This window comes from Mandrillus leucophaeus, unplaced genomic scaffold (assembly GCF_000951045.1).
Source record: "Mandrillus leucophaeus isolate KB7577 unplaced genomic scaffold, Mleu.le_1.0 Scaffold532, whole genome shotgun sequence".
In the NCBI taxonomy this organism is placed as follows: domain Eukaryota; kingdom Metazoa; phylum Chordata; class Mammalia; order Primates; family Cercopithecidae; genus Mandrillus; species Mandrillus leucophaeus.
Genome location: NW_012105720.1, coordinates 2187526 through 2205408, shown reverse-complemented (window position 1 = coordinate 2205408; position 17883 = coordinate 2187526). Strand labels below are relative to the sequence as shown.

At 39.8% G+C, this 17883-nt stretch overlaps 1 protein-coding gene across 2 annotated transcripts in view; it reads left to right on the top strand.

Moving 5' to 3' along the window:
• Positions 1-11042: 11042 nt before the first annotated feature.
• ANKRD44 (ankyrin repeat domain 44) overlaps positions 11043-17883 on the top strand; it is a 204563-nt gene continuing 197722 nt past the window's right edge. For both annotated transcript variants that reach the window (XM_011997192.1, XM_011997191.1), the window contains exon 1: positions 11043-11123. In XM_011997192.1, the coding sequence (XP_011852582.1) occupies positions 11088-11123 (36 nt within the window). In that variant the 5' untranslated portion in view covers positions 11043-11087. The remainder of the gene's footprint in view (positions 11124-17883) is intronic.

Below are 17883 nucleotides of genomic sequence, written 5' to 3'. Positions count from 1 at the left end.
CTTGGTAACCTCATCAAGGGAGAGACTGACTCTGACATTCCAGTGTCTGAATTTCTTTCTTTTTCTTTTATTTTCTTTCTTTCTTTTTCTTTCTTTTTTTTTTGAGACAGGATTTCACTCTGTCACCCAGGCTGGAGTACAATGGTGTGAGCATGGCTCACTGCAGCCTCAATTTCCTGGGCTCAGTTGATTCTCCCACCTCAGCCTCCAGAGTAGCTGGGACTACAGGTGTGCACCACCATGCCCAGATGATTTTTGCATTTTCAGTGGAGATGGGGTTTCACCATGTTGTCTAGGCTGGTCTCGAACTCCTGGACTCAAGTGATCCACCTGCCTTGGCCTCCCAAAGTGTTGGGATTACAGGCATGAGCCACTGTGCCTGGCCTCCAGTGTCTGAATTATTTATTTATTATTACACTTTAAGTTCTAGGGTACATGTGCACAACATGCAGGTTTGTTACATATGTATACATGTGCCATGTTGGTGTGTTACACCCATTGACTCGTCATTTACATTAGGTATATCTCCTAATGCTATCCCTCCCACTTCCCCCCACACCACAACAGGCCCCGGTGTGTGATGTTCCCCTTCCTGTGTCCAAGTGTTCTCATTGTTCAATTCCCACCTATGAGTGAGAACACGTGGTGTTCGGTTTTTTTGTCCTTGTGATAGTTTGCTGAGAATGATGGTTTCCAGCTTCATCCAGGTCCCTACAAAACACATGAACTCATCCTTTTTTATGGCTGCATAGTATTCCATGGTGTATATGTGCCACATTTTCTTAATCCAGTCTATCATTGATGAACATTTGGGTTGGTTCCAAGTTTTTGCTATTGTGAATAGTACCGCAATAAACATATGTGTGCATGTGTCTTTATAGCAGCATGATTTATAATCTTTTGGTTATATAGCCAGTAATGGGATGGCTGGGTCAAATGGTACTTCTAGTTCTAGATCCTTGAGGAGTTGCCCAGTGTCTGAATTTCTTATGCTCAGTAAATGTCTTATGCTTAATACATCTTTGTTGAATTGAATGTTGTTTTCTGAAATGTACCAGATTAAGTTTTAGAAAACATATCTTTTATCCCTTGTTGGAGGGGGTAGTGTGTAAAGAAATAAAGGAGCTATGTATTGGGTTGGTGTCTCTGAAAGGAAATATGATATGACTGTTCTTTTTTTTTTTTTGCAGACTTTCCCATTTTCCCATTTTATATTATCGAATGTTTTTCAGTCTCTCAGGCTCCTCTCTCTTCCTGCTGCCTTATCCTTTCCCTTTGACATCTGTCACTGAATGTCCTTGCCATGATTTTGGGTGGGGAAATGAGAAGATGCTTCCTGGAAGACTACACTGAAGGGATTCCCTAATAGATTTTCATTCCATGTGAATTTCTGGCTGGAGGGAGGAGTAGGGGACCCTCCATCATCTGAGGCAGAAGCTAATTCAGATCCTGGTCAACCCACTGCCTTACATTTTAGAACGGTTGCTGTAACAAGATGCCTTAGGAAAAAAAAAAATTGACAATGGCCAGAATGGCCAGGGCCACGAAGGTGACTCAGTTTTGCACATGTCGCTAGTCCCTCATCTGTGGAGTGGTGGTGAGAGTTTAACTGCTCCCTGTCTTTGCAAGAATGCACGTGGAATTCAAAGAAAAGAACAGTAGAAGGGAAAGAGAGGGTTTAAAGGAAAATTGTCATGGGCTTTGGAAAGGCCTGATTGTGTGAAAATTGCTTGCTGGTGTTTGGAAAGAACCCAGGTGCTAACAGATTTTAGACAAACCCAATCTGGAGTTGCCTGAATCATGAATGATTTAATGTGACTGAGTTAATCCATATATCTTGTATACAGTAGTTCTAGCCTCCTCAAATATAGCAAGAGATTGCCACCTTTCTGAGAATACCTTTCATTTCCACATGCTGATTTTGTTGTTGTTTTTAAAGAACACTTGAATTGCTTTATTTAGCTTCCAATTTGTGAGATTCTCAAAAATTAAAATTACGACTACAAGAAGATATTTCTGTAGTTATGGATCATTTTCTGCTATTTTTTTAATAAAGAATACTTTTTTATTGTTGTCTTTTTTTTTTTTATAAGTGATGCACATACCGGGTGCACCCTAAAACTGAACTGCTGTCTCTGTTTGAACAGACAAATACATTATACTGAATATGCCTACAACCCTGAAAATCATCTTCTGGCCATTTTTCTTTTTTCCCCACAAAGCTCACTAAAGTGGTTTATATTGATTAACATTATTAAATTCGCCTCTCATGTTTGAAACTACATGAATTCAATATGCAATAAGATACAGTTATACAAAGAATGTAACCCAAGCCAAGATGAGAAATAAAACCGCTATACCAATTTTTCAAAACAGGAAACTGTTGCAGAATTATATATAGTTGTTCTTTTAGTTTCACTAAAATTACACGGATTTAAATATTCTGTATGAACTAACCTCCTGGATCCATTGTCCTTTTGCCCAAATTAGCTTTCTTTAAAAGTTAACTCCCCAACCACAGTTTAATTATCTTAGCTAAAGTTTAGGTTTGATCTCAAGCCATTTGAAACTAGACAGAGTGAAAAAAGCTGTGGGTAGTTGGCAGCAGATCCTGATAGAAATATGGCACTTGGCAAAGGCTGTCTGCCTTGTTTTGATTTGCCTTTCTCTTTATGGATGTGGCCTATTTTTGAAATGTTATGATTTAAATTCAGCGATCAAGTGACAAGTCTGACAAAACAGAGCTTACATCCGCAGAGGTTCTGTGGGGGAAAAAATGGAAGTGTTCCAGAACTAAAGGAAGTAACCTCAGTTTCACCTGGAAACATTAGTGTTTCAGAGGCAAGGGATTTGGGCTATATATAAAGAGTGAAGGAAAGTGGCCAAGATGCTGGGCCAAAATTGCATCCAGGAATAGAGCAGACATCAAAGAACCAAAAACTGTATCTGCTGTTTTCACCGTATCCCTGTAAGTAGCACCTGGGGAGACTGTGATTAAAAAAAATGGGAAAGTTCTTCCCTGTGATGGCTTGGATTGTAGCAACAACCTTCTAACTGGGTCTCTAACTCCAATCTCTCCTCCAATACTCAGTGTACACTTTGGCCAGATTAAATGTTTGGGAAAAGTCTATTCCTTTCTCTTGCTCAAGACCCCCATTCCTGTTTGTCCATAAGATTAGGTAAAGTCTGGGTACAGTATCTCATGACTGTAATCCCAGCTCTCTGGGAGGCTGAGGCAGAAGAATTGCTTGAGGCCAGGGGTTCAAGACCAACCTGGGCAACATAGCAAAACCCTGTCTCCACCAAAAAAAATAAATAAATAAAAAATAAAAAAAAATAAAAAATTTGCCAAGTATAACAGTAGCCTATACCTGTAGTCTGAACTACTTGGGAGGCTGAGGCGGGAGCATTGCTTGAGTCCAAGAGTTTGAGGTGGTAATGAGCTATGATCGCACCAAAAAGATTAGGTTAAAGCTCCTTATGCTGATGTGATGCTCCCCGACCCAGTTATCCATTTTTCTAACTTTATTTTCTATTATTTTCCAACATGAAAGATTTACTCTCCAGTCCCCAGTCTCATCCTTCAAAATTTTGCTTAGTGACTACCTTCTTCATTTTTGTAACTCAGACCCATGCTGAGCCCCCTCAACTTTGAAAGACTGTAGCCCTTTGTTTTCTGTCTTTTGGTAAGATTATTTTATTGTTAGCTATTTTGTTGCAAGGAACTCTATCTATATCTATCTATCTATCTATCTATCTATCTATCTATCTATCTATCTATCTATCTATTCATTTGGCCACTATTTGTGTAAATATGTATGTATATATATATAGAGAGAATGTATCTCATATATGGCAGCTTTTTCCTTAGTGTATAATATTTCTCCATAGGGGGTATGTTGAAACTGAAGCCGAATTCTGATCATGAATTTTATATACATATTACATGTGAGAGAAAGTACTGAGTTGCAAGAATCAAGAAAACTAAGTTCTAGTCTCAACTTTGTCACTAACAGACAAATTGTTAGACTTTGTCACAGCTCCAAACAGGGAATTCATTTCCTTTATGTCCATCAGGAGATCCAGAAGAAAGGTGTAACTACATGTGTTTATGATAACCTTAAGTAGTGAAATTGCAATCTCAGGTCCCATCAAGCAGGCATGAATATTTGCAGTTACCTTTTGATTAGTCAACAAGAAATGATGTATTAGTTCAGTGAGTTATTGTCTTTATAGATTCGACTTCTGAGTACAGAGAGACTGTGACATTTTCGAGGTTGCTCAGTGTAACAAAGGCCAAGTCATGCTCAGTTTAATTTTTGTTCCTGGGCCTGTAAAAGCTTCTTTCCCACTATGATGGGCCCCTCTGCTTTAGAGGTGGTGTTGAGTGGGTTATAATCCTAACTCGATTTATTTACTCTGTAATATTTTAGGAAATCTTTCAAGATCCCTCGTTTTTCCTTTTTTAGGATGCACATAAATGTACTTGTCTATTAAGGTTTTTGAGCTTGTTAACTCAAGGTAAACAACCATCCCTATTTTCATTGCATGCACATCAGGCATCTGGCCCCATGCTGGGGATGTTGCATGTTTTATGTTATTTTTTAAACAAATCTATAATGGCTATTGTAACCCCATCTTAGAGATGAGAAAACTGAAATGGAAATGGCTTGGATTTAATTGTAGGTCAGTCTGATACCATAGCATTAATCTTTCTGCTGTGGAAAAAAAGGAGGTCAATAAAAATTAACATTGCCTCCAGATTTCAATTTAACTGATACTGTTATTTCATCATTTCCTTTGGCCTAACTTTGTGTGTGTAACTGGTAACAAAGTTGAATTTCGTTTTACTTTGGGTTGGCCATTGGGTGAGGGTGATAACTAGTGGTATTGAAGAGCAGAGAAACACCCAAAGAGAATCTCAGGAAAGGAAGGAGCAACAAAGGATTAAATGTTCCAGAAATTGGGTAATTGGGGTAGTTGGTCCTTGAGTAACTCTTTCATAGTCAGTACCCATGTGTTATTTTCACTGGGAAAAGATTAGATAATACATTAATTTTCTCCATTTTCTAATTAGATGTAGTTCTTTTTTTATAATGTTAAATATAGAGTTAACAAATATGCTACTTAGAGGGAGGGTATGACTATTACATGGAATTTTATGTTTTTTCTGTTTTTAATAGTAATGGAAAATATTATATGTATTTACTCTGCAGCATAGCCTGTAGGAGACATTTTCAGATGTGCAGTCCTGCCTTGCTCCCTGATTTTTTTAAAAATGTATTTATAAGGACTCAGTGTATTTTTTATTGTTCTTATGGTACTTAAGAGGAACAGATTTTGATTTTATGATAATCATTATCTTTCTGGGGTGGAGTGAACTTCTCAAGTAAAGGGTGATCTATATTCAGGAAGAACTCAATGAAATCCTTGCAGCAGATCACACAGCAGAACTCACATGAATTGAGTTAGCAGGTTTTGTTCATTAAATCTAGTGACTTGAACAAATTTTTATTATCCTTTCGCAAAAGTGCAAGCACTGCCTCCTACAAAAAACAGTTGTTACCTAATGAAGTGTTTCAGCTTGTTCATATAAGTTGATGGCTTCATATGGCTAGATTATTGCTGTATCAGCTATCAGCTACTAATAACACACTCCCGTCTTACTTTCATGACGTATGTACTCAGAATGCTCAAGGAGGGACAGATGTTTAAGAATATCAATTTTTCCTTCTTGGCTATTGATTCCCAACACCCATTTCTGATTGGAATGCAAAATGTTTTTCTTTTAGACTTGGAGTCTTTATTTTTCCAATCTAATCAGAAAAAGACAAGCAACACACCAGGATCTGGAATGAAATGCGGGAGCATCCCTGGATGCTGCTTGGGCTTATTACCATTGACTGTAGTTACCAATGCTCAATGACAGCCCTCTGTCGCTCTGCCTATCTTCCAAAGCCAATTCATTAGTACAGAGCATGCAACTCTGACAAAGGGAAAGTGCGATACATTCTACAGTGGTTTTAGCAAAAATCAAAATGGTGGTTTGATTAGGGGATTTTGCGGAATGTGGGAGGGCATTGATGACTTCATAGCCGGATGGAGTGGATACTCTAAACTAGCTTGGCTCTCTTTGTAGAACCCATGATGGGCTTCATTCTTAAATGGAGGGTGCGTCTGATAACATTAGTAGCATATTTTTTTTTAGTGGAATTGACATAGTAATTCAATTGGATTTTACAAATGATGAAAATGATACCTTAGCACCTAGGTTTTAGATAGTTTTATTCTTATTTCCTAAAACCTGAACCCTCAGGGGTCAATAGGAAATTTTCTGTTTGGTGTTTTTTTGTTTGTTTGTTTTAGTATGTGCATGGTGTGCATGTTTACTTATGACTAAGAACTCTTTCTGAAGCTTGAGTTCTTTTACGTTTTTAATAAAGTGGATTTTTCAACTATCTTACTTCCTTAATTTACACACCCTGAACCTTTGCTTTTATCTCCCAGGTAACAAATTACCATCTTGCTCCCCCTAGTGGAATTTTGACTCTACTTCAAAGTTTGAGAATAACTATCCTTAGTGCATAGTTGATTTAGCATTTTATTTTTGGAAGTCTGGTATTTTCCCAGTTTGTTTTCAGGGTATTGGATGTGCCAATAGGGGATGTGGGTAGAGAAAGTGGCTTTTGACTGATTAGGTTTCAGTTCCAAGGGTTAGCAAGGTCAGCTACAAAATTTATAAGATCAAGGGGCCTTTCTGTTCCACATTTCTATCTTAGAGGGGTCAAGTGTCATCAGCTTGGCAGATATTCACCTCTAGAAGGCGGCTGATAACACTCCTGGAAAGGTGGTAAAGGGCTAGTTGTTGGTGATTTTTAAGGCAAGGGCAGGTCCCATCTGAACAACAAATCCCACTTGTGCCTTTGGTAAATCTGGCCCAGGAAGTGTCCTTCTGTCTTCTGAATCTACCAGAGGGACTGCACCAATATATGCAGCACTGACAATCATTTTGCAGCTGCTAAGCATGCTAACAAAATTCTAGCAATTGAAGCTGAAAAGACTGCATACCTCTCTTAAGAATTTAAACTTCTTTAGGGGATGATGATCAATGATTTCATGGTATCTGAATCTCCTTTTCTCCTACCGCTATTTGTTTTTCTCAATTTTGACCCTTGTTACAATTTTGTGTTTATTCAACTCTGTACCCTACTGTACACAAAGCACTTGTGTTATATATGCTAGTGCTAAAATGTGTGAAACTTTAAAGGAAATATCTGTATCTGCCAAGGCTTGGGACTCTGCTCTTGTGCAGGTAGGACTTTGCTTCTAAGCCTTATTTAAATTAAGGCAAAAGCTGCAAAAGTTATAATGGTTGCAAAATTAATGAACAACAGAGTATGTGTCCTTGATACTTATGAGCAAGAATATTGTAGTTAGAATATTCTCTGCCTTAAAAATCATGTAATAGAGATAGTATTTAGATATATCTTTTCCTCAATATTTTTCTTAAGTGTTTACCTAGGGAAAAATAAAACAGCAGGATCGCATTAAAATTCCAACAAAAGGGAGTGCCAAAGTGTTCTCTGGGAATGTTTTTGGGAGTGTGGAGAGAAAAAACAAGTAAGCAGTCATAATATTTAAAAAATAAATATTACTTACTCAAGAATCATGGTAATTTAGTTCAATAATTATATCCATACAAACCCACAGCTTCAGTTGAAGTAAAGCACGTTATCTGTGAAATTCTAGTTTGAAATCCCGTGATGCTTAGATTCATAATTGTGAAGGCGATGTCACAGTAGCCACATGGCACAGCTGAGGCTAGAGATGTCCATATGGCAAGACTTTGGGATGTGGAGAACAGCTGCTTTTCTATTCCATGGGAAGTGGAAGGGGTTTGTATATGAATCAACACGTGTCTCTATGCATGCATGCCTGAGTATAGATAGGTATGCATATGTACCTAGGAGCATATGTATGCATATATGTGACTTCAGTATTGGAAGAGTTGTAATGATAGCTCAGCCTCTTCTTCCTAATGGTTCCTGGGGAGTCTGTGCCTTGACAGTTCTCTATAGAGTAGCTTTTAGCAGCAATAGTCCCAGAGGCACCACTCCCTGCTGAGGGACGGTGCTGGCGCCCTTCTCTGGAAGCTTTGTTGGGGTGCCTCTCCTTGGTAACATTCCAGCCATAGCTTGGAATGCTTGCCTTTCTTCAGAAGTGTGAGGACTGAGTGAATGCAACAGAATGTACGTATTCCATACACTCGCGATTGGGAGACTTTGCTCACCTCATTATGTTCCCGTAAAATGACTTAAGTAGTGGTGCATTAACTACTGGGTTGGGTTTTTTCCCTGGAATCTTAACTGCTCAGCTGTTGATTGACCACTTCTGATTTAACACGAAAGTCTTGTCAGACACTGCCTCTACTTATCGTTCTCTGGTTGTGGAGGTTTGTTGTTTGTTTTCTCGTAAGGTCCAAAAAGGCAGAAATGCACACATGAGCATTTGGCCATGAGCACAGCAGATGGAGAATTATGGAGCAGATAAACAAGAGTCAATATTTTTTTGTTGAAACCCTGAATTTGTGTCTGGCTCTGTGTCTTGTGTGAAATGTGGTCCTTGCCACGGGGCAGATGTAACCCGAACAGAGACTTGGTTAGCAGGTAGTTGGGGGAGTGTGGAAGGATCTGCTTGTCTTTAGGCAGAGCAAGTAGCTAAGACTGAACTAGCAGTAAAGTTGTACTCTTTTCAAGATGTCTTTCCTGCTACTTAATTGTTGGCAATTTTAGAAACTATCCATACACCTTGTCAAGAAGCAGAATTGAGAGGGTATTTTGGAGAAAGAAAAAAAGATATATGTGTTCATTCGCTGGGAATTTTTATGGCAGAGGAGAAACCCATGGACAAATTCCTGGCATATTGAAATATCCATTCTGCAATCTGACATTTTTACATAGTGTTTCCTCAAGGAATCTTACTCTGTCTTACTGATAGTACTTATATTGGTCCCCCAAACTAGCAATAAACAGCAACATAACCTGTAAGAAAGCCAACAGGAGGATAAAAAGAGAAAAGAGGGTTTATGGGGAAAATGACAACTCGCATTCCCAACAGCATATCACAGGGAGAGGTCAAGGTATGTGACGCTAGTGATTTCACCTAAGACCAGTGTTTGCCACCAGTTCCTAAGAATTGATGGGTTCTTGTTGAAATCTAGATTTGCAGGTCCCCACCCTAGGTGTATTAAATCCTTAGGAAAGTGATCTGGGAATATTGTTTTAATAGGCATCTCCGGTGATTCTTATGGTCAGACACGTTGGGGAAACTGCTGTCATCTAATTGACTACTAGGACTAATGTATTTCTAGAAGTTTGAGTGAAGGCGTGTGTGTATGTGTGCGCACACGCGTGTGTGTGCGCATAATTACCAAGGATTTTAAGGTTAAAAGAAAATTATCAACTACATCTTGTCATCGTGAAACATTTCTTAATGAACACATCTATGTAGGGTTGTCTGGTTACAGGAGATTTTCTCATGAACTACCTCATTTGATCCTAATAACAATCCCATGAGGAGGTTGGGCAGCGATCATCATGCTCACCCCCAAGTTGCAAGTAGAAATGGGCTTTGCATGTGGCTGGCAAGTGTGAGACTGGCTTTGAATAGGATTTTTTTGCCAAACGGGCAAGCCCAACATCAACTCCAAAGCCTGCCACTGTTCCTCTTTTACCTTACACTCTGGTCACTAACATATCAGGTTCTATGCACATCCACACCTTTGCACACCTGTGCTCCCTCTGTCTTCCTTCCCTGTCAGCAACTCATACTTATTCATTAAGGTGCCTTCCTTAAGCTTTTTTGGATACACACTTGTCTTCTTTACCCAGCCTCCTACCCAAGCGGAGCTAGCTGTTCTTTTGGCTGTGTTTACATCACTGTGTTTGCTTCTACTGCATGTTGGGGTCTTGTTTAATGTAGATGAGTTCAATAGTAAGAGCTTGGTAACATCCCCTTCTTCTTCCTTGACCTGCCATCATGCCACTTACTTTTAATAAGCAGTAGATGTAATCATGTTTAAGATAGTACTTGTTGGCTAAAACTATGGGAGGCATTTGGGAATGATTTCAAGGGTTTTCCAAATATTGACACAAAAGTGTTCTGGTGGCCAGAAACATGGCCATTAGCATCCTTTAGGAATGGGATTATTTGAGGATAACAAGGAACATTGTCTAAAAGAAGTAGAGGAATCACAGGGAACTGTTTTAGTTTGCTCGGGCTCCCATAACAAAATACTATGGACTGGGTGGCTTAAACAACAGAAATTTTTGTTCTCCCAGTTCTGGAGGCTGGAAGTCCAAGATCAGGGTTAGTTTCTTGTGAGGCCTGTCTTCCTGGCTTACAAACGGCCACCTTCTCACTGTGTCTTCACATGGCCTTTCCTCCTGTGTGAGAGAGAAGAAAGAGGGAGAGGTGAGAGGGGGAGAGAGAGAGAGAGAGAACGAGAACGTGAGCTCTGGTGTCTCTTCCTCTTCTTATAAGGACACCAGTCCTATCAGATCAGGGCCACACCCTTATGACCTCATTTAATCTGAATTATCTCCTTAAATGCCCTGTCTCCAAATACAGTCGCGTTGGGGATTAGGGCTTGCAACATATGAATTTTGGTGGGGATACGATTCAATTCATAACACGGATTGTATACACAAAACCACAGATTTGTTAGTTTCCTTGTCAGGGATTTAAGGGCCTATCAAAGTTTCAATGATGGGTGATGTTCATGGTACATTCACTTTAGTTCATAGTTCAGGTTAGAGACTATCTGGCCTGGCTTTCAGATGGTATAATAATTATTTCTTTATGTAAATATCTCTCCCACTGGACTTCTCGTAAGGGTTCATCTGAGTCTTATTCATCTTTGTCTGCCAACTGATAATGGTTGAATAAACTTTTAAGGAACAGATCTTCTCACCATCTGCATCTGTATGTGATCAGATGTATTAATTTTAGTTCTGATTCCCATTCTCTTGTGTTTGCAGCCACCATTGGTCCAGGCAATCTTCAGCGGTGATCCAGAGGAGATCCGGATGCTCATCCATAAAACTGAAGATGTGAATACTCTGGTAAGGGATGCTGTGGTTTTGCCACTCAGGCCCCGTTATCCTGGAGCAGGAAAGGGCTCTTAACCTTTTATATACCATGGACTCTTGGTATCTGGTGAAAGCTCCACACTGTTTCTCAGGACACTGTTCTTAAACTCGATATATGAAATAAAATATCTGGGGTTACAATGGAAATCAGTTATTGAAATACGTTATCCAAATATTAAAAATCTAATTTGTGATATGGTAATATATGTGCTTTTAAAAAAGAACACATTTAGACTGGGCGCAGTGGTTCATGCCTATAATCCCAGTATTTTGGGAGGCTGAGGTGGGCAGATCACTTGAGCCCAGGAGTTTGAGACCAGCCTGGGAACATGGTGAAACCCTGTCTCTACAAAAAAAAAAAAAAAAGAGGAAAGAAAAATTAGCCAGGCATAGTGATGTATACCTGTAATCCCAGCTACACAGGAGGCACACGTGGGAGGATTGCCTGAGCCCAGGAGTTTGAGGCTGCAGTGAACTTTGATCATGCCACTGCTCTGTAGCCTGGGTGACAGAGTAAGACCCTGTCTCAAAAAAAAAAAAAAAAAAAAAATTTTTTTTAAATAACCAGATACAGCAGAAGATCTAAGAATGAGCATAATTTAAAAATAGTGATGAGCATAATCAGTGTTTTGAGTTGTCTGCAACAACTCTAATGCAATATGAACATACCTGTGATTTCTGCTGGTGACAGCATTACAGCTACTGATGTTGCTACTGTGCTTTATGGCCTATATTCATAGTGGAAGGAAGTGCTAAATTCCAATTAGAAGTCAGTGATAATAGAGATGCAATTTTTTTTTCCCAAGGTGATGAACCCCTAGAAACCATGCCCTGCAACAGTGGTTGGCAACCTATGGTACATCATACATTTTTTTCTGCAGGCCTCCTGCTAAGAATGGTTTTTATTTTTTAAGTGTTGAGAAAAAAATCAAGGGAAGAATAATATTTTGTGACACATGAAAATGACATGAAATTCAAATTTGATGTTCATAAATACAATTTTGTTGGAACACAGCCATACTCATTCATTTATGTATTATCTCTGGCTACTTTTGCACTGCAGCAGCAGAATTGGGTAGTTGTAAAACAGACTATATGTGGCTCACAAAGCCAAAGATATTTACTATCTGGCTTTTTAGGGAAAGTTTGCTGACACTTGCCCTTAAAAGGTTCATGACTCTGAGTCTGGGATCAGTGCGTGAACTAGGCATCGTGTGTGCCCTCTGAACTCACAGGAGGTAGATATGTGCACTATACACATATTTTGTGTGAAATGGATCAAAGTATTTCATCAAGTTCTTAAAAAGGTACCTGATTCCCAAAAGATTAAGAACCACTGTATCTGAAAGGTCCTGACACAAACAAACCAACCTTCAATAAAGAAAGGTAAAAAGAGTTAGTCAATGATTTACCCTTTTAGTAGTTTCCTAGACTTGAGTTGAATAAGCAGTTATGTACAGTACATGCTACTAATTCTCTTAATGTAATTCAATTGTGAAATAGTGAAATCCACCAGGGAGAGGAGTTCTCTTTAAAGTCTCTAGTGTTAAGTAGAAATAGAAGTAGTCAACTACATCTTCAGTGTAAGAGGAGATTTGCCACGGGGAGGTAGATTATGTCTAAGGTATCTCTGTCTGGTTGGCTGAATGCTTTATTCAGAAGGCGAGTCATTTGGTGCAGCCATTGTTCTATGGCAGTGCAGGTTGGTGTGGCTTTTGCAAAAGCTTTTGGCAGCGTCTTCCCAGCTGGCACTGAGCACAACAGGACTATGGTTTGTGACATTTTTGCAAGGTAAGCACAGATGAGGCCAGGGACAAACTACTCGAGAAGGCAGTTGGGCATTTGTCCAGGGCCTGCGGGTTGTGACCTGTACTTCTGAGACGAGGCCAGGCAAGCAAGCTCCCTTTCCAGTGTTCTGACATCACCGGAATCCACCCAGCCTGTTTTGTGGCTGTGGCCCAAGCCTAGAAGCCCAAGGCATGGTTACTGTCTTTTCCTAATAATCATGAGCAGATGGAACTTTTGTTCTGTCATACATACCTGAAAAGATTGTGCTGGCCCCTGAATGGCCTTTATTTCTTTTTGGGAAAGTGACAAACAGTTGCTGGCTGGTGAAGGTTAGGGGAGCTTAACTTCAGCTATAATTTATCACTGAATTAGATAGGTTAACTACGGTCACACATAGACCCCTAAATGTATGATGGATGTATGATGTATGAAGTTTAGTTCTCTTTATGAACATATTAGAGGGGTGGTCCTTTTCCAAACAGGATCCCAGGTAGCAACACGTGATCTTTAAGATCACCAAAGGGGTTGTGTGCAGTCCTGCCCCCCAAAGGGAAAAAGAGCATGGAGGAAAAGCATGGAAGTATTTTTTTTTTTTTTTTTTTTTTAGACGGAGTCTTACTCAGCCACCCAGGCTGGAGTGCAGTGGTGTGATCTCAGCTCACTGCAACCACCATCTCCCAGGTTCAAGTGACTCCTGTCTCAGCCTCCCAAGTAGTTGGGATTACAAGCACCCACCATCATGCCCGGCTAATTTTTGTATTTTAGTAGAGACAGGGTTTCACCATGTTGGCCAGGCTGGTCTTGAACTCCTCACCTCAGGTGATCTGCCTGCCTCGGCCTCCCAAAATGCTGGTATTACAGGTGTGAGCCACTGCACCTGGCCAGCATGGAAGGATTTTTACGGGTCAGCTTGGAATTGGCATACATCACTTCTGCTTATATTCCATGGACCAGAATTTAGCCACGGCCATACCTAGCTACAAGGGAGGGTGAAGAATTAGTGTATCTGTGTGCCCCCAAAGAGTCAGACAGCATGGATTTTACTGAGTAGTTAGCAATCTTGGCCACACCAGTTTTTGGTCTCAGAGAATTCTAGGGAATTCTAGTGACGCCACTTACTTGTCTGGGAGATGTCTTATTCATCCACAGTTATTTGCTGAATTGAGACTGTGTGCTCAGTGCTAGGGACACAGCAGGGAGAAGACACCCTTTCCATGATAGAGCTTACAACATAGCAGAGTAGTCAACAAATGAGAAATCACACTGTGATGCATTTTCCAAAGAAAAAATCTGGGATGCTACATAGGGAGAAGGTTAATCATGAGGACCTGATAAAGTGATATGTAACTCGAGGCTTGAGAGATACATAGGAATTTGCTTTGCCTTTTTGGGCTGTTGGGTATGTGGCAGCAGAGAAGCAGGGGATGCAGGGAGGGAGAGAAATGAACACAAGAGTGGCTGAATGAATGAATGGATGGATGGATGGATGAAGAACACAAAGAAGGCCTGAGTTCCTTAGGTTGATGTTATCACTTTTCGGGGTCCACGGGCCCTTTTGTTCCGCTCATCCCTCTTTAGACTCTCCCTTTAGCTCCCCCTTTCCCCTCCTTCAGGTGTGTACAGAGATCATTTGACCCCACACTCTTATCCAGCATGTCCTCTTGTCGTGTTTTTCTTTTGTCAGTGCCTTTGCAGATGAGTCATAGTGACTGTTTTTGCTGGGGGTGGATTAGGTAGTTTAGGGGAATTGGTTGTTAAGAATGGGCATAGACAGATGGAGGACACATAAGGATTGGAGAGCTAAGCCTGGAGGTGCATTTCAAAAGTGAAAAGGGGCTGATAACCATGCATTTAAATGTCAAGGAAGGAAAATAAATAGTGCAGGAGCCACCTGTTACTTGGAAGACCATATTTGTCTTCTTACCCCTTGCTTTTCTTTCTTTCCTCCATTTATTCACTTAATTATTCTTTTCTGTCCCAGGTTCTGAGTTTTTCACCTTCCCCTGCCCTCATCTCTCCATGTTTTTTGATGGATCACATGTTCTCTGGTGTAAATCACCCATTCATTAGCTGATCCTGATATAGAAAGCCATCTCATTCAGCTTGGCCTCTGTGTTTTCAGAATTTATTTTCCCAAATAATATTTATAAACCCTATGCCCCAACTAACCACATGACTTGATTCATTGGGATTTATTCTATTCTCTCACACTTTTCTCACTTCTCCACTCTTCCAATTCTATTTGTCCTTCCATACCTACTACTTCCTCCATTAAGTTGTCCCACTTCTCACTTCCTTTCTGCTGTCTTCTCTACCACCTTCTCAACCCAGCCAAAGAAACCTACTTCTACCCTCAACTCCAACAGCATTTTGTCCTGCGTTAATCACTGTTGACTACTGCTTGAAACTGTAGCTGACCCTTGAACAACACAGCTTTGAACTTGGCAGGTCACTTATATGCAGATTTTTTTTCCAACCAAAGGCAGATTGAAAAGACAACATTCGTGGGATCTGAAACCTGCATACAGGGAGGGCTGACTTTTCATATATTTGGGATCTGCAGGCCAAACCCAGTGACTTGAATATGTGCAGATTGTAGTGTATGCGGGGGTCCTGGAAACAATCTCCTACATATACTGAAGGAAAACTGTATATGCTTGATGACATGGTCACTATCTTCTTCACTCTCATTTGCTCAATCGCCTAGTCCAGTCCTTGCAGCACATTTGACTGAATGACTCAGCTCTACTTTATTGCTTATGCTGAGCCAGTTTGTGGTAGCTTATAGTTCATTTCTCCCAATGAGGATAAATTGTTAAATAGAGGAAGCATCTAGTTTAGTTCCTTTCCCTCATTTGTAAGACTGGAAATTCTCCTTGTAAGATTGAAAATCTGTAGATTGATTTGAGGAGCCACGGAAGGGTCAGGAGGGGCACACTGAGTCTTTTTATGGTTTCTATGGTTAGTGGCATACAAGGGCCTGGAAATATGGGATAATCATTGTACACTCTGAGAAATATCTTTAAATCGACCCAGATTTGGCAGAGAGCTAGAAAGGTTTTAGAAGCCTCCGCCTGACTAATCAAACTGAGCTCAAGATGGAGAATAGCATCTGATTTCAAAATTTGGAAGGCAGAGATTTTATAAACCAAAATTTGAATTCAGTAAAGGCATTTTGAGGATTATGTTATGACAATGTGATGTCAAGAAGACACTTTTACTGTGTCCTACTGGGACAGGGACAGAGACAAAGTGGCACCTGTCAGTGTGAACGATGATGATGGGGAGGGAACCATGCTATGTGAAGAGTGGTTGAAGAAACTGGTGATGTTTCACACTTGGAGAGAACAAGAGAATGGCCCCAAATAGTTTAAGTTAACACTGTCAAATTAAAATGGAACTAGGCTAGACTTGTCATTATGTCATGTGGTTGTAAGCTATAGAAAATAAGATGTTATCTCAAAAGATAAGAATTAACTTAATAGACAGAGCTGTCTAGAGAAGCAGTGAGTCGAACTGGCAAGTAGTAAGCTCCCTGAAAGACCGCTAGACTGGAGGTTTGAAAGGTGACTACTATAGTAGCACATATAGCCTCATTCTCCTATCTTGTGACCCTGACCAACATTGCTAATGGTTCATGGCACTTTTTTTCCTTTGAGTCTTAGAGACCAAAATTTCTTCTCAGGATAGTACTATGAAATTGAAGTACATGTAAATTGAAACTTCCTCTCCACGCCTGGACGAGGTAATGTTTGAAGTCTCTTATAACTGTGAAAGGCTATAGTCCCAAGAGTTGTGAGTCTTACATGATAGCAAATCCATGATGTTTATTTCTTTTTTTTAAAAAGTATCATTAATAGAAACACACACATTATCATACCAAATAGAATTAACAATGACACCTCAATATCATTTAATATCCAGTGCATGCTCCATTTTATTTTGTTTTCGGTAGTTTCAAAAATGTCTGTTTTTTCAGTTGAGTTGTCCCGAAGTTGATCATTTTAATCCATCTATTTTATACAAAAATTTTTTTAAAGCTGTTAAGGTTTATTATTTGCTCTAACAGGATTTGACCCAAGTAGATTGGTGTATTTTGCTTACTCTCTCCAGTTCCAAAATGGGATGCTTTGTGAATACAATGGAATAAATCTTGAGGTGCAAGCTAAGCTTATGTTGGCAAGGAATATGTAGTAAACAAAAGAGAGAAACCTATTAAAGCTGCCATTCTTGACTACAGGAATTAATTCAGATGGATTAATTCTTGGATCTCAAGAGCCAAGTGAGAAAAAAAGAAAGACACTATATGATGAGGGGACTTTTCAAAGAAATAAGCCACACTAACAGTAGTAAGCTTGTAATGTGTATGCATGTGTATGTGTATGTTGAAGTGTTGCACTCTTTCTTTTAAAATAGAGTTTATTTTTAAAATCCACCCAGAAGGACTCAATATGGCTCCACTCAAGGATCTTGGGATGATCAATTTAATATCTTCTCTAAGTTTTTCTCTGCTTGATTATATTATGTCTAATACTCTTAACCATTAGAAATACAAACTAGCCCAGCTTTTAAAACTTCTAGATTTTTATGTATTTTTCTCACCTGCATATATCCTACTTGATTTTTTTCTTTTTAATAAATAATTTGATATGAAGATGAAGGACTGAGATGTTTTGCCAGCTTAGAGACTTGGGAACCGTTTAAAGAGACCTGAATCAGAAACCACTGGGAGTAAGGAGGCTGCAGGGAGTTGGGGTGGCACACTCAGGTCCCATAAATGACAGAAGTGCACGGTGACCATGAGTGATGAATGACTCAGCTCTCATCAAGCACCCCGCAGGAATGCAGGCGCAGTGTGGCCCAGGCTTTTTAGACTTTTAAGAGAAAATACAGGAAATCTCTAAATTGTTAAATGTCGGTTCCAAAAGATGACCTAACAATGTGC